The 25963-nt window shown below is 35.7% G+C and overlaps 1 protein-coding gene and 2 long non-coding RNA genes across 4 annotated transcripts in view; all 3 read left to right on the top strand.

The window, feature by feature from the left end:
• The window catches only part of LOC311095186 (uncharacterized protein), a 137126-nt gene that overhangs the window by 96129 nt on the left and 15034 nt on the right, over positions 1-25963 (top strand). The window contains exon 1 of one of the 2 annotated variants that reach the window (XM_084133585.1): positions 24870-25101. The exons of the other annotated variant lie outside the window; for it this stretch is intronic. Coding sequence (XP_083989711.1) covers positions 24988-25101 — 114 coding nt within the window. The 5' untranslated portion in view covers positions 24870-24987. Of the gene's footprint in view, positions 1-24869; positions 25102-25963 lie in introns of those variants that run through there. 2 annotated transcript variants of the gene reach the window in all.
• The window catches only part of LOC311095233, a 374729-nt gene that overhangs the window by 19429 nt on the left and 329337 nt on the right, over positions 1-25963 (top strand). Inside the window, exon 2 of the long non-coding RNA XR_014608799.1 lies at positions 13698-13845. This is a non-coding gene — a long non-coding RNA (uncharacterized lncRNA). The remainder of the gene's footprint in view (positions 1-13697; positions 13846-25963) is intronic.
• Positions 3803-8545, top strand: LOC311097120. Its single transcript, XR_014609193.1, has 4 exons — positions 3803-4395; positions 5353-5419; positions 7116-7243; positions 8093-8545. It is a non-coding gene; the product is annotated as an uncharacterized lncRNA (long non-coding RNA).

Genomic DNA, 25963 nt, shown 5'->3' on the forward strand with positions numbered 1-25963 from the left:
TATCTCAGGTTCACACTCCGGTGGCACGGTGTTTCTGACGTGTTTTCGTGCTCGTCTATAATAGGCAACACCATCTGGGTCGAGAACACTTAACAGTAACCCTTCTGTCTCCCTCTTCACCGTAAATACGCTCTGGGTACATTTTAAGTGCATCGTTCTGTATCCAATCATTTGCCGGATCCCGTGATTTCCTCAGATATAAAGACCAGAGATTCCCTGATTATATGAATGTGAAGCGCTTGGAGTGTAGGCCTACCGTAGACATATGAAAGCGGTGTATTTTGTAACGTCCTATAATGATAGCCTGATATGAAGGTAAATCAGTAGCAAAACTCGAGAGCACGTAAATGTGAATTTGAGAACTTGTACAATAAATATTCGTACTTGTACATGAACATTTACACTCACAACTCCAATGTGAAAACCTGTAAAATAAAAATCTGAAGTTGAATGTTGAAATTTGCACTCGCATACAATAGTCACAAACCTGTATTCTGAATCTGAAGCTGCAGACAAGTAGACACAAATGTGTAAAATGCCATTCACAGAAATACAACGACAGACACAAACTTGTAATATATTTTGCGTTTAATCTTACGTTCACATTCGCAGTACTACCTCAAATAGGCACTTGCAACTTCTCAAATCTGTCACTGCAATTTCAAATTTCGCGCCTTGACTTTTGCTACTCTTTTCGCGATATATCAGGTGCAAAACTAACTTGTGCACTTGAAACTGAGAGGCGGCGAGAGAGAAAGGGGGGCGGGAGCTGGGGTGTTCAAAGGAGCCGTTTTATTGGTTGGCAGCTAGCCAATGAAATGGGACTTCGATGATGTCACGAAACCCATGTGCACTGAAATGCATTAGACTGATATTAAAAGAAATAAACAATATTATCAAACTCAGTAAACACAATGCTTATAATGCATACTACAGAAAAGCAGATGCGTCGTGCGGCGATGTCAAACAACGGCGAACACACACGCAACTTCTACAGAAGACTGTTTCTCGAAATGTGTCGACTTTATTCTCGAAATGCTAGATTTGTTTTGTTTTTTCACAGATTTGTTTTTTTCAGGGCTTCCGTACACACGTCTATTACGATTATGTGGTTTTGTTTTATTAATACACTACAGTCGCTAGGAGGACTAATCACGAATGATTTAAATCGAGCACCGAAAGTTTGGCCTGAAACAGGTCTCTGGGTTTAGGGGAAATATATGATTACAAATTAAGTAAATATTGTTGTTTAATGTTTGTTTGGAGCTGTTAAATGGCCACAATGGGTCTCTTTCACTAATACTGCGTGGATTATTTCGTATTTGTACACAGGACAGTATCCGCCTAATTCACAACACGTTCGCACACATGAATTTGTTCAAATCATCGTTGGTGAATTTAGCGCACGAGGTTAGTCATTTGCATAAAACACGCCCATGCATCTCCTTATAAGGGCTTTCCGCACACGCTCTCCTAACCCCCAATTTCCACCAGATGCGGAACGGCTGCGGAACGGCTCCGCTGCGTGACAGCTCCGTGTTCCGTCGTCCGTCAATACCCACCAGGTCCGGAGTTGTTGCGGAACGGCTGCGGCCATGACTGACAGCTGAAGTCACGAGGACCCACGAGATCTCGCTAATTCACGTATGATCGCGCGATATGTAGTTTCTATAAACATAACGTTATGACGAATGGTATAATATGACGTTTTCAAGGTGTAGTGTACACTGTTAGAAAAATCTGTAGAAATTACAGTATTATTTGCAGCTACTTGCCAGTAACTTACTGTAGATTTAAATTAATGTTATTTACTGGCAACAGTTTGTTCAAAGTTAAATGAACATTAAACATTAACAAGTCTTTATCTTTACAGAATGAAACTAAAATAACAGCCTCATGCAAAGCATTCTGGGAACCAAAATCTGAAGGAAAAAAACAGAAAAAGGTTGATGAAGATTTCTGGTTCCCAGAATGCTTTGCATGAGGTTGTTATTTTATAGTTTTATTCTGTAAAGACAAAGACTTGTTAATGTTTAATGTTCATTTAACTTTGAGCAAACTGTTGCCAGTAAATAACATAGATTTAAATCTACAGTACTGGCAAAGAGCTGCAAAACTACAGCAAATTTTTTACAGTGTAGGGAAATATGATCCGCCACTATCACGGTGTATTTTATTTTGAAAATTAACCGGATCTTTTATTTTGTTTTGGTTTGTTCTGTTTTTTGCTTGACTTCCTGTCCTGCGCACTCTGCCCTGTAGTGCTGCGGAGCTCTCCAGCATCCGGCAAAAATAGAAGCTCTGCGTATCTGCTCCGGAGGGCTGCGGATCGCCGGAGTCGTAACGCAGCTGTACCGCATTCAGTGGAAATACACTCATTGACTTTAATGGAAACCTATTGACTCCGCCGCCGTGCCGGAGCCGTAACGCAGCCGGTGCTGACCACATCTAATAATATACTGGGTTTGAGCTGAGCCAGAAAAACAGAGGCACTCGATGCTTTTTATAGCCCATACTATCACAACAATTCAGTGTTTTCAACCACAATTATGTTCTCAGACATTAAAATAAAGAAGGCTACTGTAAAAAACAAAAAACAAAAAAAAAACATAGCTATAGTTTTTTTTATTATTCAGATTCCACACTGCCTGCAAGCTGCAATAATAATCCTTTCAATTATAATTTGACAAAGTTTTTTATTCATATCAGATGCTTATTGTGTATGAAACCATACAATTTACTCTATTTTTCTCCCAGTTCAAAGGTCTTACTTTTATGGATTTCGGGAAAAATGGATGAATTTACGCGATGTAAATCCGACAGATCCTCTGAATTACGGCGTACAAACTCGTTGCGCGTTATATTAATGATAATTAAATGTGTTTAAACGACAGAACACCTTCACTTCCACATATCAATCTAAATATATCATACAATTCATTCTAGTTAGCAAGTTAAGATTTGCTACTGATATTTAGAAGAATATCAGTAACCAGGCAGTTTTTGGGTCCCATTGACTTCCATAGTAGGAAAAAAATATACTAATATATAATAAACTGCCTGGTTACTGATATTCTTCTAAATATCTTCCTTTCTGTTCAGCAGAAGAAAGAAATTCATACAGCTTTGAAACAACATGAGGGTGATTATATGATGACAGAATTTTCATTTTAAAAGTGAAATTCTCCTTTAATAAAAATAAATCTGGCGTCTTCAAATCGGCACTTAATAACTTTTATACTCAGACAATGAAATCCCACAGTACACAAGAATACAACAGTGTTTATAGTATAGACTATAGAGGTATGGCATGAATGTCAGGCTGCATTACATAATTTCCCCACTATTTGGTTCTTCATATGCAAACCCCTCTGTTACTAGGTAAAGCAAACTTTGTCTTAATGATTACTTCATTTGCTAATCACGAGATTCTAACAGACTGATAGTTTCATTTCCCAAACTATGTTATTTATACACACACGCACACACACACACACACACACACACACACACACTCAGTAACATTGTTTTCCATTGGTTTCATACAGTGCATCCTGTTCTAATGTTAGATGTTAAATAAGGTTAGATGTTAGAAACATGCTTAGTTTAATATACAGTTTAAAATTTCCACGACAACACCCAAGCGCAGAGATGGGCACATACATCAAAAAGTATTTAATTACAAATTACAAATACTTACTAAAAAAAAGAATTTAATTAAAATAAAAGGAATTTGTATATTTATTTTTTTTTAAATACAAACAAAAATTACAATAATTTGAAGTGCGAGACTATAGTTAGATACACGTAAGAGTACACTCTAAAAAATGCTGGGTTATTTTTAAACCCAAATGCTGGGTTGAGCATTTTGACTATGTTGCTGGGTTATTTTCTCCGTAATCAGCTGACAATGACCCAGCATTTGGGTTTGTTTTGGAAATTTTGACCCAGCGCCTCCTCGCGAGTCGCGCGCTTTTGTCCACACTGTTCAAATCACTAGCTACGTCATCAGGAGGACGAGAGGTTCAAGCAGGAGCGAGCGTAAAGGTGAGCAACCCTGTTTTATTACAACTTTCCTAATGTTAAGTAACGTTAGTCAAAGAAGTCAGAAAGTCAACAAGAAGTTATGTTGAAATGAACTATGAATTATTGACGACGTCGACGTCTGTCAAACTAGCGACCGTTATGCTAACGTTAACGTTACGTTACACATAACATTCATTATTTTTACACGGTCTGTAATCAATTATTCCACTTAAAACACGGTCACAATGTCTAAGTACAGTTGTTGGTGTCTGTTTTATCTCCAGAAATGTTGCGGGTTACTTGATTCGGCGGTGTTGGATGGATGCAGTGTAACGTCACTGGCTAGTGGCACGAAATGCTAAAGAAGCTGTAAGTCTAACGTTACCTAGGCTATTTTTTAACTGTTTTTGTTAGCCTTAATTCAATTTGGCTAAGCATTTCTGCAGAAAACAGTGATGTCATCGTCCAGCTCAGTAACGTACAATTCTTATCAAAAACTGTCATTGTTCATTTGAAGTCAGTTCAGTGTTGCTTTAGTTACGTTCAGAAACTATGTAAAGATAATCAAAGTAGTTACTGAAGTACAATTTGGTCTTAAACCGGCTAAAAAAGAGTCGTTCAGTTCAGTTCTCATCTGATATTGTCAGTGCAATTAAATCAATAATATTGTTGAAAATTAAGTGCCCCTAACTAAGCAAGCCAGAGACAACAGTGGCAAGGAACCCACACTCCATCAGGTGACAGAATGGAGAGGAAAAAAAGTTTAAAAACCTTAGGAGGAACCAAGCTCATGTATTAAATAGCCTAATACAATTTATTATTTTGGTTTGTCATTCAATTTGGTTCACAGTCATTAAAATAACTATGATGATCATTGAATCGTGAATGATTTTAAAAAAAAAACTGCCAGGAAGAATAAACATTAACAACATTTATTTATTATTTTTACTTATCTTGAAACTGCAATCAAATAAGTCAATGGGCGATTGTTATACCGATAGACTAATACATTGGAATGAATAAAAAATATTCTATGAAATGTCTACAGGTAATTTTATAAAATATTTTTTTAATTATCCACAAAATTAACATTTCTTCTGTTTACAGTCTTGTGAATTAACAATAGTTAATTAAGCTGTTAAAATTATTTAGTCTATTTATTTATTTTATTTTTTAAATTAAGTAATGATTCATTAAAATTATTTATATATTTTTTTTTTAAATTAACTGGAGCCAGCATAAAAAATAATTTTAAAAACATTGTATAAGACATGATAAATTTGTAAAGATATTACTAATCAGATGTTTCCTCCTTTTCTTTTACAGCAATGGACATTTTTGTTCAACAAATCTCCTCAACTGGAGTCTTGAGTGCCTCATTGAAAAATTGCTGGTAAATATGTGATGAACAATTTTGCATTTCAAATTCTCTTTCTTTGTAGGTAATCTTTTTTTTCACAGTTGCATCCAGTGCCAACCCTAACCCTTAAAGGGATAGTTCGCCCAAAAATGATATTTAAGCCATGATTTACTCACCCTCAAGCCGTTCGAGATGCATATGTCAATCTTTTTTCAGATGAACACATTTTCAGTTATTTTAGAAAATGTCTTAGACCTTTCAGTGGTTATAATGTGAGGCAATGGGGTCCAGCTGATTCACGTTCGAAAATGTACATGCATCCTTCTCAAAAATAATCCATCCGGCTCCAGGGGGATAAACGAAGGCCTTCTGAGGGTAATCCGTGCGGTTTTGTCGTAAAAATATACATATTTAAAACTTTATAAACGAAAATAACTGGCTTCCGGTAGTGGCCGACGCGCGTTCACGGAGATGGATGCTGGCGTATGACGTAGGACGTGGCGTAGAAAGCGTCGTGACGTAGAACGAACATAGAGTTTTGTTTTGCTCTGCTCTCTGGCTGCGCTGTCACGTTCTTTCTATGTCACGACACTTTCTACGCTACGTCCTACGGATTACTTTTGTGAAGGATGCACATTTTGGGACATGAATGAGGTGGACCCCATTGCTTCACATTATAACCACTGAAAGATCTAAGACATTTTCTAAAATAACTGAAAATGTGTTCGTCTGAAAAAAGATTGACATATGCATCTCGAACGGCTTGAGGGTGAGTAAATCATGGCTTAAATATCATTTTTGGGCGAACTATCCCTTTAACAAAGTTTGCTACACCATTCACAATAAGCTCAAAAACATGAATGGCCAATTTACTTGTCCTAGTACAAGCACATGACAAGACTTAATGTCAAACCATATAGGGTGAATTTAAATCAGTTATATTGTAGGGCTGGCATAGGGTACCACTTCTGTGCCTAGTCGTTGTCAGTGTAATTTCATAGATAGCCGTGCTTGTTTGCCCCTTTCTTGGTTTAAGGCAGTGGTTCTCAAATATCCTGGGACCCCCATAATTTTGGATGTCTCACCCAATTTAAATTTTGCAGTCTGTACTAATGAGCTGAATCAGGTGTGTTAAATGAGGGAGAGATACAAAATGTGCAGTGGTATGGGGTCCCCAGGACGGGTTTGAGAAGCACTGCTTTAAGGGATAGTTCACCTGAAAAGGAAAATTCTGTCGTCATTTACTCACCCTCATGGTATTACAAACCTGAATGATTTTCTGCTCCTGAACACAAAAGAAGATATTTAAAAAAAAATGTTGGTAACAAAACAGTTAACAATAGCCATTGACTTTTATAGTACTTTTTTCCTATTATGGAAGTCATTGGCTACTGTCAACTATCTTGTTACTGACATTCTTTAAAAAATCTTTTTGTGTTCAGCAGAAGAAAGAAACTTCAAAAAAAGTTCCAAAAAAAGGTTTGGAACAACGTGAGGGTGAGTAAATGAGGCGAGTAAATTTGACATGAGGGTGAGTAAATTTGCATTTTAAGGTGAACTATACCTTTAATAACACAAAATGTTTTCAGATTACCAGAGTACATATTTAACTGTTATATATTTAAGATAATTTCACTCATTCTAAGTTGACCTTAGTTAGAAATGCACTTTGCTTAATTTAAAAGCTGATGAACGAACAAGTTCTAATTTGCCATTTTTCTATTCTTAGATTCCAAAGGCATACTAGCACTTACAATCCTGCCTGTCATTCTTCCCCCGCCTGTGTACAAGATTGGCCACAAAACCTTTCGGCCAACTATTCAAGAGACAAGAACCTTATTCATTGATGTACAACCGGTAAGTAAAACAACAGGGGACAAAAATAGCAGGCTCATTTCTTTACACCTGTTTGTAGGGCTGCACGATAAATCGTTTTATTGCTGCTTGAATCTGACACGCATTTCATTTTCTCACAACTCTTTAAAGGATTAGTTCACCCCAAAATGAAAATTTCCTAATAATTTACTCACCCCAATGTCTTCCAAGATATCCATGTCTTTCTTTCTTCAGTGGAAGAGAAATTAAGTTTTTTGAGGAAAACATTTCAGGATTATTCTACACAGAATGGACTTTAATGACAACCAACTATCCCAACGTTCAAAGAAGGTTCAAATGTCCGTCTCAATGCAGCTTCAGAGTCTCTACACAATCCCAGTCGAGAAATAAGGGTGTTATCTAGCGAAAACATAAGCCATTTGTGGTTTAATAGTATATAAATGTTTTGTTTTTGTTTTTAAATGACCAATCGTTTCGCTAGATAAGACCCTTATTTCTCGACTGGGATTGTGTAGAGACTCTGAAGCTGCATTGAGACGGACATTTGAACCTTCTTTAAACATTGGGATAGTTGGTTGCCATTTAAGTCTATTCTGTGTAGAAACATACTGAAATGTTTTCCTCAAAAAAACTTAATTTCTTTTCCACTGAAAAAAAGAAAGACATGGATATCTTGGATGGCACTGGGGTGAGTAAATGATTAGGAAATTTATATTTTGGGGTGAACTAATTCTTTAAGTTAATTTAAGATGGTATTTAACTAATTTAACTACTCTATTTTAACTACTACTCTAATTTAACTACTCTTATGAAAACCTAAGACACACTTTTAAATAATTATGTGTCTGATACTGTCTTTCCCTCATTTAGTCTGGAACCAACATGGTGCTTTACCTGGAAAGGCAGAGAGAAGCAAAACCCTCCCCCTTTGTCTTGGAGCTTGGAATGGCTGGACAGTTTTTTGGTGAAGGGGAAACTCTGGAAAAGTTGACTCAGTTTTTTTGTTTTTTTTATCATTTTGTGAAGATAATTTTTAGCTAGGCTATTTTACAGTTTATAGGTATAGAGTTTCATGTTTTTATTTTGCTACACAGGACTAAATGATTGCTTATTTAAAATGAATTGCAATGTATGTACTTACTGTTTATACGCAGATATGTGCCTCCCATTTTTGCTGCACAGGACTAAATGATTGCTTATTTAAGTAAATTACATTGTATGTACTTATGTGTTTTTTATTGTATTCTTTGTGAATAGAATCTTAAGCTGTAGGCTATTTTACAGTTTATAAGTGTAGAGTTTTGATTTTTGAGAATCTTACCATTTTATAATATTTTAACATACCAACATTTTAGCACAAATGATTTTTGTGGGCCTCCGTTTATGTTGCAGATGTCTGTTTTTTTTTTTTTAACATGAATGTATTTATGATTATATTAATTTCCTGGAATAAACACTTTAATTGAATCAATAAACAGTAGTGTTATTATTGTTATTAATATTTTTGTATTTTTTTATTCGTTTTTTTAATTATTATTATCTAAAATGAATAACCTGTAGCATGGGGGTTGTTTGACCCAGCACTGATTAAAAACAACCCAGCAGATGGGTTAATGTATACAAACCCAGCCTGCTGGGTCAAAATAACCCAGCATGTGTTCTGTCCAATATTTACCCAGCGCTGGGTTGCCAAATAACCCAAATTGGGTTGTTTTTAACCCAGCATTTTTTAGAGTGTATATGTTATCAGAATATCATTGTTTAGTGCAGAAGATGCGCTTTTATGCGTGTTTATCGTGCAAATATACACGAAAATGAGTTTTTTAGTGCATATGACACGCAGTTTTTGCATGCATTTATACGCACTTTATTGCGTGTAATACACACACACCCCACACGACTAATCCTACCCATGCGTATCATATGCACGTAAAAACTTTTGGCAGTATAAATTGCACGATAAACACAATGCATGCTATAGAGACGCATTTAGTGTGGCCGGGTTGAGTCTGTCATAAAACAGATCTTTGTTTTTATGCAAATATTCTCCAAGGTGGTCATTTTTTAGATGATTTTGTGTGTATCTGGCAGTTCCCGCCAAACAGCAGTTAATCAACCAATCAGATTTCACAGACTGTAATGGCGCGCTTTAACGGTCATCAGCATTCAGCATCATAAATCCTGCAAAGTTTTATATATTAGGAGAAAACAGTCAAAGCATTCACCTATCCACCTTATTCCTGACGAGTTTACTGCGTGTTGAATTATGAGTGACACTTCCGGTTTGGGGAACTTCCACTCAAAAAGACTGAAACGAATCATTTCAAATCATAAGGTTGCGCTGCACATAAAGCTGATCCCCTCAATGCAAAAGAATCTCTCGTTTTTTTTCTTTAAATCCTCACGTCTCTTTCCAGGTTTGTTTTCACAGGTGAATACAATTTATTATCTGTCAAAATGACTGGAATCACTTTGAAATGGTAGCCTATCACGCAGTGCTCAAGTGAATAGCCTAGCCTATAGTATATATTTTTATTAAGGCAACGTGTTAGGATGAAACATAACTCATGAACATATAACATCAACACATAACTTCTTAACACGATTATAAGGCCGTACGAAGTAAGTGCTTTTTGCGTATGTGCGGTTTCAGTTATTCCTATATTTATTCGTACATTTAAAATACATTTTATTGCGATTTTTCGCGGAGGACTATTATTCTAATATTAGAATATTAGAAATCTAATATTCAAGCTGTTTTCTAATTGTTCTACTTTAAATATTAAATAAACGGCTGAACAAATGATACACGGAATCTCTTGAGCCACTCCAGCTCTGTGATTGGCCAAAATGATCAGAGAACTCTGTAGTGCTAAGATAATGCTGTCATATCAAATTTAATGCATTTATATAGGCTAACTATCAGGTAGAAATATTAATTGTGTAGCAGTTAAATTGACAGGTTTAGGCTATCCTTAATCTACATAATTAACATGATCACAATTTCTTCCGTCGTCATGTCAAAACATGCCTTAAATCTCTTATATTGACGGTCAACAGGCTCATATCGAGTGTGCTCATGTGTGAACATTCTCATATCGAGTTTCATTTAGAATCTGAAAGTCTTTTCTTATGAGTCAGTCAACTCTCCAAGCAGATTCATAAAATTATCCTCGACAGCAGCTCGAGCTCGTCCTCTCCAGCGTGCACGCGCTTTGTAATAACGCGCGTCTGAAACGCGTCAATATCAGACGGAATAACACTGATTAAACAGTACTGTTTACCGTTTATATCGAAGATCATTTTAGACTTCAATAAATCCAGTTAATTTATGTTCACTTTTAGTTTTAGTGCAGGATCATAATTATTATTATTTTCTAATAAATATATTAACCGTGAAAGTGTAGCCGTATTGTTTATTTTCTTCAGAATGAAATGTGTGCCAAAGTACAAACACAAATATAATTGTTATCATTTTTAAATAATGTAAATACATGCATAAAGTAGGCTAGCCCATATAACTATTTTGTGACAAAACGGGGATGAGATTCCAGATTCCTGAGAGGAAAGATTTTTTATTTTATTTTATTTTATTTTTTTATTTTTTTGGTTTACAGTGCCTAACATATGCACGTGAAAACATGTTTGGCGTATAAATGGCACGAGAAATAAAATTCGTGGTATAGATACGCACTTTCATGAGATCGTCTTATCGTGCGCATAATTTAAAACATTAAAACACTGCAGTTTTCAACACCAGCGCATCGACTGCATCTACATTCATCAGTTGTGTTTAACTTCTGGACGATGACTTTACTGTAGTTTGAGTGCTTAACTTCATTAATGAGTGTCACATTTAATCTAAATCAAATTTATTTCTTCTGCTGAACACAAAAGAAGATAGCCTAATTTTGAAGAATATTGGTAATTGAGAAAAGATGTCAGAATTGCGAGATAAACTCGCAATTATGTGTTATAAAGTCAGAATTGCGTGAAAAAGTCGCAATTGCGAGAAAAAAGTCAGAATTCTGACTTTATATGACGCAATTGCGACTTTGTTTCACGCAATTATGATTTTATAACACATAATTCTGAGAAATAGTCACATTATTATTATTATTATTATTATTATTTGATTTTATAACTATAAATGAGTTCACTTAAGACAGTAATATGTTTATCATAAATTAATTTTTGAATGCTTTATTTTTAAGCAAAAATTATGCAAAAAATAGGCCTATTTTATCTAAAACTGTGAAAAGTTATAGTCTATAAAAAATAAAGCTTTGATGAATTATTTTATGACAAACATAAGTGAACTCATTAGTTATAAACTTTAATAATAATAATAATTATTATTATTATTATTATTTATTATTATTACATTTTAGGCTACATAGAAGACGCTTTTGTCTAAAACTTGCAAAAAAGGAACAAAGCAATTCGTCAAATATCAGTCATAATACAGGTTAGACAATAATAATAAAGTGCTAAGATTATCACAAATAAACAAAAGATTTTGATGCACGTCATTCATATTAAATCGTAGATTTACTTTTTTCTCCCCAAATCCTCACATCTCTTTCCAGGTTTTAAATGTCCCTTTGATGTTCGATAGTTGAAGGATGAGTAGAATAATGTAATCTTAATTGAACACAGTTTAAAAATATACAGCCTATTATAGGCCTTTATCACAACACAATAGAACGCCGGAAGTAGCCGCGAAGCAGTGTACAGCGTCTTCCGGTTATTGCATTCACCATGGCTTCATGTTAATTATCACTGGACTACTTCGCTCTCGCGTCTCCCAAAAGTTTCATTTTTTTTTTGTTTTCTTGATTCCATTTGAATGGTTTAATTAAATTGTTATAACCAATTGTTTAAAATGTAATGATTTAAGCAAAAATTTCTTCAAAGGTTAACCAAACTTTTATTTTGACGGGTTGCCGTGTAGACCTTCTCTCTGTGTTTTATGATGATAGTTTATCTCAAATTAAGCCAAAAAATGCTGCTGAAGTGACTCTCAGAGCGGCTGTGTTGATGAAGTGCATTAATGTTAATAAGTAAGGCTGAAAAAAAAATCACGAGCGTCATGCGTGCCTCAGTGTGTGTGTGTGTGTGTGTGTGTGTGTGGTAAATGAAACGCGTCGGTGCCATTCATTCACAGAGACACGCAGAACATGCACGATTCCTATTTAAATAGTCTTTATGCGGTTTAATATTGACAGACACTGGTCTATATCGCGATTTTATTTAAGTTTACTGCCCTACTTTTCATCTAAATGTGTAACTAAGTAACCACCGGAAGTGTGAGTACACTGCTTGGCGATTTCGAACGTTCCGAAACCAGGAAATGAGATAAAGGCCTATTGCGAGCTAGTCTTTCACTGATTTTTTTACAGTTTAACGGAAGTTACACCCATAATTCGCGCAAAGCCTCGTCATGGGGCGTATGAATAAGGTGGATAGACGTGTTAGGAGGAAATATAACTTCTGTACACGATTATAAGGCCGTACGATTTTTTTTCGCGGAGGAATATTATTCTAATATTATATTAATATTCAAGCTGTTTTCTCATTTTTCTACTTCCAGTATTATAAAAAAAAATGGCTGAACGAATGATACACGGATTCTCTTGAACCACTCCAGCTCTGTGATTGGCCAAAATGATCCGAGAACTCTGTAGTGCTAAGATAATGCTGTCATATCAAATTTAATGCATTAATATAGGCTAACTATCAGGTACAAATATCAATTGTGTAGCAGTTAAATTGACAGGTTTTTCTTTAATGTACATAATTAACATGATCACAATTTATTCCGTCTTCAAAACATGCCTTAAATCCAGGGCCGGACTGGGACACAATTTCAGGCCGGGAAATCCTACACCCATCCAGGCCATCCTATGCACCCAAATAAAATTTAGAAACACTGGACAACCCTATTTTTTCCTAAATTACATTTATTGTCTTCCTTAGGCTTGGGCCGTGTAAAATAATTAAAGGGATACTCCACCATTTTTTCATATTAAACTGTTATTCCCTTCACTAAGACGAGTTGATACATACCTCTCTCTCATCTCAGTGCGTGCACTCAATCGCTCTAGCGCGGTAAGGCGTGACTTTTTACTGCGCCAGTCGATCCTCTGAATTACGGCGCAAACTCGTGGCGCGTTATATCAGTGATAATTAAATGTGTTTAAACGACAGAACACCTTCACTTTCACATATTTGACAATCAAAATATATCATATAAATATAATTCATTCTAGTTAGCAAGTTTGTGAATATTTTGAATAAAAGGGGAAAGCGAAATAAGCGCGAGGCTACGTGTGTGTGTGTGTGTGTGTGTGTGACTGCATGACATTTGACAAGGGAATAATTGCTCTAAAATAAGGGCTAGAATACAGACAGAGCCCCTGAAATATAGATTTTCAAGAGTAACTTATTGTGAGTTTCTCAACTGCGGTTTCAGTGCCCGATCTGAGGACGGAGGCTCGATGATGATGATGATGAAGATGAAGGATTACTCCTCGAAGCAGCGGATTGGACGGAGGCTCAGCTGTGACGAAAGAATCGTCATCAGAAGGAAATAGACCTTATTCAGAGCAGCGCCATGACAGGTATGAGAGCGAGGCTGTGAGGGATGGACTTGCCGTGTTTCCAAATGGCATCCGCTGTGGGTTGAAAAAGCTGTGTAAAGCTCCTACATTACTTACAATTTTCCTCAGCTTTTATTGTCGGGAGTTTTTTGTCAACTGAAATTTCTTGGAAAGATATTTTTCCAGTGTTTCATGAGCAGAACAACCCAAAAACACATTAAATAACTATGGAAGCTTGTTTCCGCCACAGAGTGAAATCTCACAGTTCTGACTTTTTTTCTCAGAATTGCGTGATATAAAGTCGCAATTGCGTGTTATTAAGTCAAAATTGCGTGATATAAGTCGCAATTGCGTGTTATAAAGTCAGAATTATGGGACATAAACTCACAATTGCGAGAAATTCTGACTTTTTTCTCAGAACTGCATGTTTATATCGCGCAATTCTGACTTTATAATACGCAAGGGAGATATGAAGTCATCAGAACTGCATGATATAAAGTCGCAATTGCGTGTTATAAAGTCAGAATTGTGAGATATAAAGTCCAATTCTAAGGGAAAAAAGACGGACTTTTTTTAACCTCAGAATAGTTTATATCTCACAATTCTGAGAAAAGATGTCAGAGTTGCGAGATTTGCGCAATTGCGACTTTATTTCACGCAATTATGATTTTATAACTCACAATTCTGAGAAATAGTCACATTATTATTATTATTATTATTATTATTTGAGTTTATAACTATAAATGAGTTCACTTAAGACAGTAATATGTTTATCATAAATGAATTTTTGAATGCTTTATTTTTAAGCAAAAATAATGCAAAAAAATAGGCATATTTTATCTAAAACTGTGAAAGGTTATAGTCTATAAAAAATAAAGCTTTGATGAATTATTTTATGACAAACATATAAGTGAACTCATTATTAGTTATAAACTCAATAATAATAATAATAATTTATTATTATTACATTTTAGGCTACATAGAATTTTTTCTATAACTTGCAAAAAAGGAACAAAGCAATTCGTCAAATATCAGTCATAATACAGGTTAGACAATAATAATAAAGTGCTAAGATTATCACAAATAAACAAAAGATTTTGATGCACGTCATTCATATTAAATCGTATATTCCACCCCATACTCGCTACAACTGAGAATCACTTTAAACATGCAGACGCAGTTAAGACAATTTGGTGTATTCCACTTTAATACACAATAAAACAATATACAGTAAGATTCGTTAACAACGTAGGAGGTACTACGTTGTTAACGAATCTTACTGTATATTGTTTTATAAAAAATGAGGGCGAGCCGCAAACTAAAATGAGTTGCTAAAATGAGGGCGAGCCGCAAACCCGTGAGTAACTACAGTTTACACACCCGTGGGAGCGGACTGCGAAAGCGTGGGCCCGGTTTATGAATTTGTGGGTACAGATTGCAGAAACTGAAGGCACGGTTTACAAGTCTGAGAGCGCGGATTAGAAACTCGTGGTTTATTAGTAATTAATTAAAATTATTATTAATCCGTGGGCACGATTTGTTAAACTGAGGGAACAGTTTGAGGATTCGTGAGTGCGGTTTATAAACCGTCGCCACGGATTGTTTTTTTCTCCCACAATTTCAGGCCGGGAAATCCTACACCCATCCAGGCCATCCTATGCACCCAAATAAAATTTAGAAACACTGGACAACCCTATTTTTTTCCTAAATTACATTCCCGGGCTCCGTAATACGGCAAACATTTTAAATTAAAACTTAAAATTGACATTTTTTTATTTAATACAATAAATCTTGCATGTCACAAGAACTTGTTTTTCCACCTCCACGAATGAGACGAGTGTTACTTTTCTGTTCGCTATTTTTCCTATTTGTCCATAGTGGTACACTATACTGACTGGGTTAAATAGAATTGCATTATTAAAAAGAGACTTAAAATACAATTTTCATTCACTAAAACTAGACTAAATGTCATCCGTTTTCGTCGACTAAAACTAGACGGAAATAGTCGTGGATAATTCTGACTAAAATAAGACTAAAATGCTCAGACTTTTAGTCGACTTGACTAGACTAAAGAGAGTATGAACGTGACTAAAACTAATAAAAACTAAAATGACAGCTTGACACAAAGACTAGACTAAAACTAAAATTAAAACAGGCCGCCAAAAACAACACAAGGGAACTTCCATTCAAAAAGACTGAAACGAATCATTTCAAATAAAGCTGATCCGTCCGTTTGACTCAGTTTTCTTTCATGTTTTATTTAATAACATGAGAATAACTTAACACGTGTTATAACAAGAATAGGCTATCTATGGCAAGACCTTATCTTTTTTCAGTCGCTGCTTTCTTTTCCTCGTGATTATTTGTGTGTAACTTTAGTTAATCTGGGTAGACTTGAATTTCTTGGCCTAAATATTTCCAAAATGCATGAAAACATGTTAATGTCCTTTAAATATATTAGAATGATTATCTTAATAGGCCATGATGAAGTGCATGTGATAAACAATTTAATGTCTATATAACCTTGATTTTTTTTTTTTTTTCAAATAAGATTGACTTGTGCCAATAGATATCCAGACATTTTTATTTTCACTTTGTTTTAAACAAGGCATGTGTATTTACATTTTTAATAATACAAGATTGTTGTAAATGTCATTCTATGTTAAGATCACTGGGATTACATGAGCAGAGCAAACTTCTGTCCACAAGAGCGTGTGTGTGTGTGTGTGTGTGTGTGTGTGTGTAAAAAAAAAAAAAAAAAGTATTTATTTTATTTTATATTTTATTTTATAATTATTTATTTTATTTTATATTTGCAGTAAATGTGTAAATTACTAAATGGTCTATTATTTTAGCTGCTAAATAAATCTTTTGTATTGTTATGGAAAACTTCTAGAATAGAATGTGGAAGAAATGTAATATGTTCTATATGTGTAGTTTTCTTATATTCATAGTAATAAGGATTGCATGCAGAGTCCCATGATCCTCTGCTGCACTGATGGAACAAAGTGTAGGTGTATGACCTGACAAAAAGTAATGTGCGACTGAAAGGGCCCTGACTCAAGGGTATATGATGCAACAATGTGTTAGTTATGGTACATGTTGTTCGTTTAGCTAGTCTGATGACATGGGGGAGTCAAGACTATAAAGAAGGAAGGATTCCCCCACTCGTGGTCACACTCTACAGGCACTCTGTCAGACTGCATGACTGTAAGACTGCATGACTGTAAGACTGCTGACCTTTCCTTGCAATGGAATAAATAATCTTTAAAGACAATTGATCCATGTTTGTCTCTTATTCAGTATTAGAAATCTGTTTGACTTTTCTACAGAACATGTGTGTGTGTGTGTGTGTGTGTCATTTATTACATAATGTTACGAGTCACTTAGTCTATTTTTGCATGCAATGTCACATGCTATGCATAGTCTACCTCATATGAATACTTTATACACCTAAACCTCATAAACCCGAATAAGTTAGCAGAACTCAAAAAATGTAAGGCAATCGATTGCCTCAATTTTTTTTAAGTTTTGAAATTCAAAGTTTAAGTAAGCAGAACTGACAGATTTTAAGTTTGTACTTAAACATTTCAAGTTAAGAACAATTAAAATCAGAGTACACTATTTCATACATTTAACTTCTCAATCTCAATGTGAACACTTTCGTTAGTATTAACTTATAGTTTTATGTTATCATGCTAACAATAGTATGTTATACAGCACTTGCTGTATGAGTGCAACAATATAAAGATTTGATTTGCTCTCAAATCAAGCCGCATGCAGCACTTGTCACCATGATGGGAACTATCCTAAAACCAACATTAACAGAAATTCTTCTAAATTAGCATAACAAAACATTAATCAATACTCAATCTCACACTTAACATTAATCTTGCACAAAAAAACATTATATTACACTTAATTTTAGCATTTACTCTCCCATTCAAGTGCCATCGGCAAAGCATGCTGGGAAATAGGCATCCCAGCCGTTTCAGTTAAACTTAAGTTTGTTTAAATTAAAAGAAATAATTTCATAAAACTCAAAACAATGAAACAGTTCAGTTTACAGTTCTGTGAACTTGAAAGAAAAAGAAAGTGCTAAATACTCCTAAAAGTTAATTTGACTTAACTAATTAGTTTAATTTAAGTTTGTCCTGCTCAAACCAATTAATTATTTTGAGCGTTAGGGTTTACAGAATGGCCAGTTTTTAGGGGACGTCCTATACAGTATACACACCTTACATGCAATAAAGTCTATAACTGAATTTAGTCTGATGGATCGAGGTTGTTCCTGAACTTCCTTTTCTACGTGCAATTCACACAAGCTCTATAAGCGCTTCATTATAACTATATTAATGTCTCTGTCTGTGAATGCTGAAATGTCCATCACTATATCATCATGACCGGGCCTATAGTCAGGAGAAGAAGACCCAACAGCGGGAATATGTCACAAATCACACTTTATTTTGATGGGGTGTGTAAGACTCCCGGCCTAATGCTGTCCTGGACCGGCATTAGCCTAAATACTTCCTAAAACTATTAAGAGCATTTCAGTTCATTGAAATAAAGCTGAAATTAGGCTGAGGAAATTGGGTATTATATTATAATAATATAATGTTAAATAAATTAACAAATTTGAAATGTTGCCTTGCAATAGACTGAAATAAGTCTATTGCAACAAATTACCACGGAAACAACAAATAAAATTCATTTAAAATCAAAATATGAATAAAACGGGTCTCTGCACCAGTCACGTGACTGAAAACTATGAACAATAAAAATTAAAAATAAAATAATAAAAATGAACTAGATAAAAAAGTTTGTAGACAACCTTTAAGTTGGCATGAAAAAGCCTTGCCAGAAAGTTCGAAGAAGTTTTAAAAGCTTGAATAGAAGAGAAAAGAATGAGGCATTTATAGCGCTCTCATATGTACTACTGTACACCCAAAGCGCTTCATAGTCATATCAGGGGTCTCTTCTCAACACCACCAGTACAACAGCGCCAGTGCGCTCACCACACACACACACACATCAGCTACAGTGGAGAGAGAGAGTGAGCCAATTCAGTCACTGATCAACATTTGAATTTAGACACTCCTCCTCCAGAGACTCCTCCTCCCTGGATGACGTAAGCAGCAGCTCGCACTATAAGTTCATTGCTGAAACAGGATAAAGTTTCATTCATTCATTCATTCATTCATTCAGCAAACGATCTGCTAAAGGTAAGAAATGTGTTTAATATATTGCATGTATGTGTTGGTAACACTTTACAATAAGGTTCCTTTATTAAACATTAGTAAATGTATTAACTAACATGAACTAACAATGAGCAATACATTTACTACTGTTTTTGTTCATCTTTGTTAATGTTAGTTAATGAAAATAAAGCTGTTCATTGTTTGTTCGTGTTAGTTCACAGTGCATTACCTAATGTTAACAAGATTTTAATAAAGTATTAGTAAATGTTGAAATTAACATTAACAAAGATGAACAAATGCTGTATAAGTGCAGTTCATTATTAGTTAATGTTAACTAATGTAGTTAACTAATGAACCTTTGTAATTGTAAAGTGTTACCAATGTGTTTAATATATTGCATGTTTCAATGCAGTTTGACAGCGTTTTTCCTGATTGGCATATTCATAAACCATATTGCCAAAAAAAAAGATTAGGTATTCTTGCAGAAGAATAAGGGATGCTGAAGTGTAACATGTTTACGATGAACAACATGTGCGACTCTTTTGAACATGTAACATGTTCGCGACTCTGAAGTAAATCAGCGATCGTTGTTTCTGATGCTCGATTGAACTCAAATCCTGTTTTTTCTATATGTTCATCAGCATCTGAATCTTCCTCGTTTCCTTAAAACACTTGGATGTCTGTCACTTTCAAAGCGCAAAGCCGTAAAAAAAGTCTGAAATATCTTTTTAATATCCATATATAAGCTCAATATAGGCTATATTAGCGAAATATATATTTTTACATCACGAAAATCTGGCAAGAAAGTACATTTACTAATTATAATTGTATTCAAACGTTTCTAAACTGAAGCACGCAGAGCAATATTGCGGCGTGTCTGTGTCCACTAGCCGCAGTAACGACGCTTTAACGCCTCGCTATAACGCGATAACGCCTCGCTGACGGCTTTGCGTTTGTTCTGTTGAGAGTGCACGTGTGTGATCTGATTTTTTCCCCAACACGATCAGTTTCATCATCAGAGATGCGTGACACGATATTTGGAAATTAGCCAAACTTTGTTTCCAAATGCGCCGACTAGTACAGATATTCTGTCAGGTTTGTAAACACAGCCATTATAATCACAACAGTCAAAGCTTCCCAAATGCAATTTTAACATATAACTCGGAACAACATTAGACTGAGTAAATAATGACAGAATTTTAATTTTTGGGTGAATCAAGGGTCAACAAAACACACAGACGCAACTGATTACTTTAACCAACTGTGTTTATGTAAACCTTGTGTGTATTTGACAGTATTATCACAATCAGATGCAGAAGATAAAGTCCAGTAATTGACAGGTTATAAGTAGCCTATGCGCGCGCTCGGGTGCACGCGCTCAGAAGAGACGAATAAACAACAGCACGCGAATGTAACGCGTTAAATTGTTATTTGCGTGTGACAAATCAGAAATACGCGTATTTTACACGTTAAATACACGTAAAATACCAGTGAAATACAGATTCAGATTCAGATTATTTTATTTAATGCCATGTCAGCACTCAAAGCTATTTTCATGGCAAAAATACAATTACAAAAATACAAATATCATATAAATACAATAAAAAACAAAACAATTAAACACAGCAAGTCCCAGTGAAATACATGTTAAAATCAGTTTGAACGGGCCAGTGTCATTGGCTGCTGAAGACTTGGGTCTAACCATTTGAGCTTAGGGGGGTGTACCATTCATAGACTAGGCTACCACCATTGAACATGCTATAGATCAGCCTATTCATTTTGTACTTTTTTTGTATAACCTATAGAAATAATATATTTAAATTGCAGTTTTATGAAAATTTAGATAAAAATAAAATTGCCTTGTTTTTCTCCACTTTTTGTAAATAAACACATTAGTGGACATTCTAGCTTTAACATCAAAGCATGAACATTTGTGTGTGGAAATCAGTTCCAGTGGAGGTGAGCAATCAATGCAGGTTTAAGATACAGATATTATATAAGATACAGACCATTGTGATCAATATCTGTCTTTGGAAAACTACGAGAGCTTGTGTTGTGCTTACATTTACAGCTATCGCAAGCAGGTGCGCTTATTGAAACCTTTTTGTTCAGAGTTTGTGCACTCATCAGACAAACAGTAATTAGGTACACAGGTGATATTATCAATTGAAATTAATTTTTAAGACTTAAAGTATTTTAAAAATGGTATTTAAGACTGTATAAAGTATGGAAGACTTTCAGGATTAGAATGAGAGCTTGTGCTCAGGTCAGGACTGGTATAAGAACTTGATTTGGCTTTCCTGACAGCAGAAGTATTGTCCTGCTACCACAATTAAAGATCCTCCTAGGGTAACTGTACCCATTAAGCCCACCAAAATCTAAGTTTAGGTTTTTTTCATAGATATTGACATAGTTTATAAGAAAAATCATTTGTTAAAGGAGCCGTATGTAAGATTGTGGCCAAAACTGGTACTGCAATCACTTTCAAATTACTGTAGAGCGGTGTATCCCCTCCCCCTCCCCCTGACTCGAGGTTGCCAGATATGCTGCAGGATCCAGCAGGAACGTAGGCTGATACGTAGCTGTGGTAACTAGAGCAGAGCTGGCAACCCGGATGCTGAAACACTACTGACTTTGTGATTAGTAGATAGGTGGAGGGTGGAGCATCAGGCCAAAACACAAGATGACAACATCAACATCAGTTGAGGGCTGCAACTTCACTTTTAAATGACAATATCCTGGCCGGACTACTGTTGTCAGTGAAATAAGTATTTGAAATGAACATGATTTCTTAATGTCTAGTGACATATCAGGGCCATTTTATGATTAGTTGAAATACATTTCTTACATACAGCTCCTTTAAAATGCAAGATTAATCTCTCATTTGAAATTGTATTAATTAGTTGATGTACATTTTAGAATATAAAATTAAGATAATTTAGGAATAAAGTCAGAAGTCTGGCATGGGCTTAATTGGTACTTTGGCACTATTTAAGCCTGCGTGTGTTCCAAATAAGCCCACATCATCATTGATTAACAAAATATAAAAAAATAATTGATTTTAAAGAAGTAAAACATAAATATATTTATTCAGTGACAATTTATTGTTAATTATTCAGTGACAATTTATTCAGTTAAAAAAAATTCCTTTTGCTAATGTTTAATTAGAGCCCAAAAAGTAAACAAAAATAACGACTTTATTCCACTATTCATTCCCTTCTCGTCGCTTGATAAACTTAAGATTGAGCCACTGATGTCACATGACTACTTTGATGATGTCTGTATTGCCTTTCTGGACGTGAACAGTATTCCATCCATTGACTTTCAATGGAGGAACAGAAAGCTCTCGGACTAAATCTAAAATATCTTAAACTGTGTTCCGAAGATGAACGGAGGTCTTACGGGCTTGGAACGACATGAGGGAGAGTCATTAATGACAATTTTCATTTTTGGGTGAACTAACCCTTTAAGCCGGCTTGGCTCCTGAGTTATGCCTGGTCAAAGGTGGTAGTTAAACCGGGTGTATCTCGGGAAGGAAGCTGAGTTGGGGCCAGGGTTTCGGGGGGTCTCCTAGTGGGCCCCCCACACCGGGAGTATGCAGCCTTAAGCTGGCTTGACTCTGGAGTTATGCCCGATCAAAGTTCCACAGGAAGAGACCATATCTCGGGAAGAAAGCTGAGTTAGGGCTCGATAACCCGGCATAGGCGGCCCATTGGGTGACCCCTCCATGCCCTGAGTCCAGAACCCCAACTCGGCTCTGGTCCCGAGTTTTGCCTGGACAAAGTTGGACAGGAAGTGGCGGTATCTCGGAGCAGGACAGTCCCAGGGGCTCAGGACTGTGGGGAATGTAGGAGCTGGGAGCTCTCCATGTCAGGAATCTCAAGCCTTAACTCAGCTTGGCTCCCGAATTATGCCCGGTTATACATAAAGGACTTTAGGACAAAACGGGCTCTGTAAGTAGGGTAAGGTTAAAAGGTTAGTAAGGTAAAAGCACACAAAGACATGTTATCATTAAACAGTTTCAGAAACACATCAGGTGGGCTTAAATGGTTCCACAGTGAGTAATGGTGAAAAAAGACAATGTTTTCCTTTAAAATGTAAGATATGTTTACAAATACATGCTTGGAGCTTAAATATACTGTGGACTAGTATCATAGTAATTTTCATTGTGCCCACATTGAGAAATGTTAAGTTTTTTTCATTCAAGGTTAGCTTGTGTTGGCTGTAGTTTGCATGCGTTTTGTGGCACTGTACCATTTAAGCCCATCTTTAAAAAAAAGTTAATTTATAAAAATAATCTTCTCTACAAAAGAATTTGATATATTTATTTGTAAATGAATGTAAAATGAATCACAAAACATTCATTGTTTGCAGTTCACATGCTTAATTCTTTGGCAGTCTATCTTCCTGTAAGGCTAATGGTTTGACCTAGAGATTAGCTTTGAACGCAAGCTAATAAAACTCATCTTTCCATTTAAAGGAAAATGATATACAATGATAAAGTACTATTTGTTCATCAATGTAGTTACCAAAGAAATGGCTGAAAATTGCAGAAATGTGTTGATTTCTGAAGGGTCTCGAAACACCAGTTTTGGGGTGTGTGTGTGTGTGAGTCCCCTGAGACAGCACATGGGTGGGGCTAACTCAACATTGCCACATGTGATTTGTATGCAATAAAAAATGCCAGGGAAGTAACAAATCACTGGATTGGTTAAAATAATAAGCAGCATAAAATATTATTTTCTGTTTTTTTATTTTACTTCAGAGTTGAAAGTGGGCTTAATGGGTACACTTACTCTCACGTCCTTGAGTCGACATCTCAAGCTAATGTCTAGGGCTTTCATGCGTTCTTGTGAGCACACCTACACAACCGTAAGGAGTCCAGACACCTTCAAGCACGGCGGCGTGGGTATTCTCGTTCCCAATGCGCTAAGCAGCGCAGCATCGACTGTAGCTTTTGAAAGGGAATGTTCCGGGTTACTTGACTGTAACCCTGTTCCCTGAAAAAGCGGAACGAGATGCTGCGCTGTATTGCCGAGCTGGGGATGTCCCGGGACTGCTCTTCAGACAAAATATCCTGACGATGCACCTGTGGCTCATCTATTTATAGCCTCGTGTCGCGAGTGCGCGCCGATGACGTCACCGACCGTGACTATAATACCTCCGACGTGTTACACACAATATTCACAGCTGGTCACGATTAAAGACGTTCCCAATGCGCTGAGCAGCGCAGCATCTCGTTCCGCTTTTTCAGGGAACAGGGTTACAGTCAAGTAACCCGAATCGTTCCCACACCCGGGGTTGGCAGTTGATGGAAAACACAGTGTATTGCAGCAAACAAACTGGGTCAGAGACTGCAGATTCACCTAAAAAGCCTCGATATCCATCTAAAAATATCTATGAAGAGATTGTATGTGAACTCGTTTAGTGGAAAACAAGTTTGCCGGTGGAGTAATCCACATTCAGGCTCGTGCACGAGCTGTGACGTCATTCGTCGGGAGTAAATGTCTCGCTTGCAGGAGTCGCTAGAAAAAGATTTACACATTCTAAAATGTAATGAAATACTTGTAATTTCAATGTTTTAAATAGTTATGAAAATAAATATTTCTTCAGAAAACACAAGTCTATTTTTAGAATGGTTGTCAATGGTGAAACATGTTTATTTGCTGTTGGTTTGTTAAAGATAGCAGTAAAAAGCACTTCTGAATGTGAATATCTTTTTTTCGTGTTTCTTGTTATTTGAAAAAATGTTTTTGAAAAAAATTAAAGAATTATTATAGAAAACAACTTAATGATCAATATAAGAGAAATTAAAGAAGATGGGACTAACATTTCTGACGCTTTAAATGCACATCATTGCACCTTTTTCACATGTTTTAAATGTTTGCTGTAATAAAAACACTTGTCATGGAATATAATATGCAATAATTTGTTCTGTGATTTGTATAACAGCTTCTTCTGCAACATGAATAACATCAGTGTGACCTGTGGAGAGATGGAGAGGGTTGTGTACAAACTTCCCTCTGATTTACTGAATCACACACTCAATGGAGTCTGTGAGCAGAGCTGGCACTCAGAGGTGACTAACACACACACACACACACACACACACACACACACACACACACACACTGTCTGTGAGCAGAGCTGGCACTCAGAGGTGACTATTACACACACACACACACACACACACACACACACACGGACTGTGAGCAGAGCTGGCTCTCAGAGGTGACTATCACACACACACACACACAGGGACGTGCACAGACATTTTGTGTACACAAGTGAAATAAAGGGCACTTCTCATAATTACGTTTTTTTTTTTTTTTTTTTTTTACAAAAAAGTATATATATTAACGCAACTCTGACTTCCTTTTTATAAAATTTATTAAAAAAGTTAATTAATTTTATCTTCCTCAAACTCACGCAATTGTTTCATTTTCAAAAGATGTCTACAAAATAATCCGTTCACACAGAAACCATGGTCTCCTTAGTATTCACTAGGTTTATAGAGCAGCAAAGCAAACCATTCCACAATGTGCATGTTTTGAAAACATTTTCTATGCTACAAGTTTCAAGTATATATGAAGAGTTCAGATGCAAAAGCCTCTAAGTGCCATCTGAAATTTTCTTCTAAAATGAGCATTTTTTTTCAAGTTCAGTAATTTAACTTAAATGACAATTAATAGGTAATTTTCATTGCCAGTAATGTGAAATAAGTGAACATAAACATACAAGCTTGATAAAAATGATCATTATAAGGAAATTTCAGATGGCACTTAGAGGCTTTTTCATCTGAACTCTTCATATTTAGAATAACCTAAATAACTGCATCAAGCAGAGGGGCGTGTTTTCCTAATAATTTGTTTATTTTTGCACAAGGCACTACATCGTTTTAATTATTTTGGAATACATAACACTTTAAAATTAAACTTCCC

Source organism: Abramis brama (genome assembly GCF_963993115.1).
Source record: "Abramis brama genome assembly, chromosome: 1".
NCBI lineage: Eukaryota > Metazoa > Chordata > Actinopteri > Cypriniformes > Leuciscidae > Abramis > Abramis brama.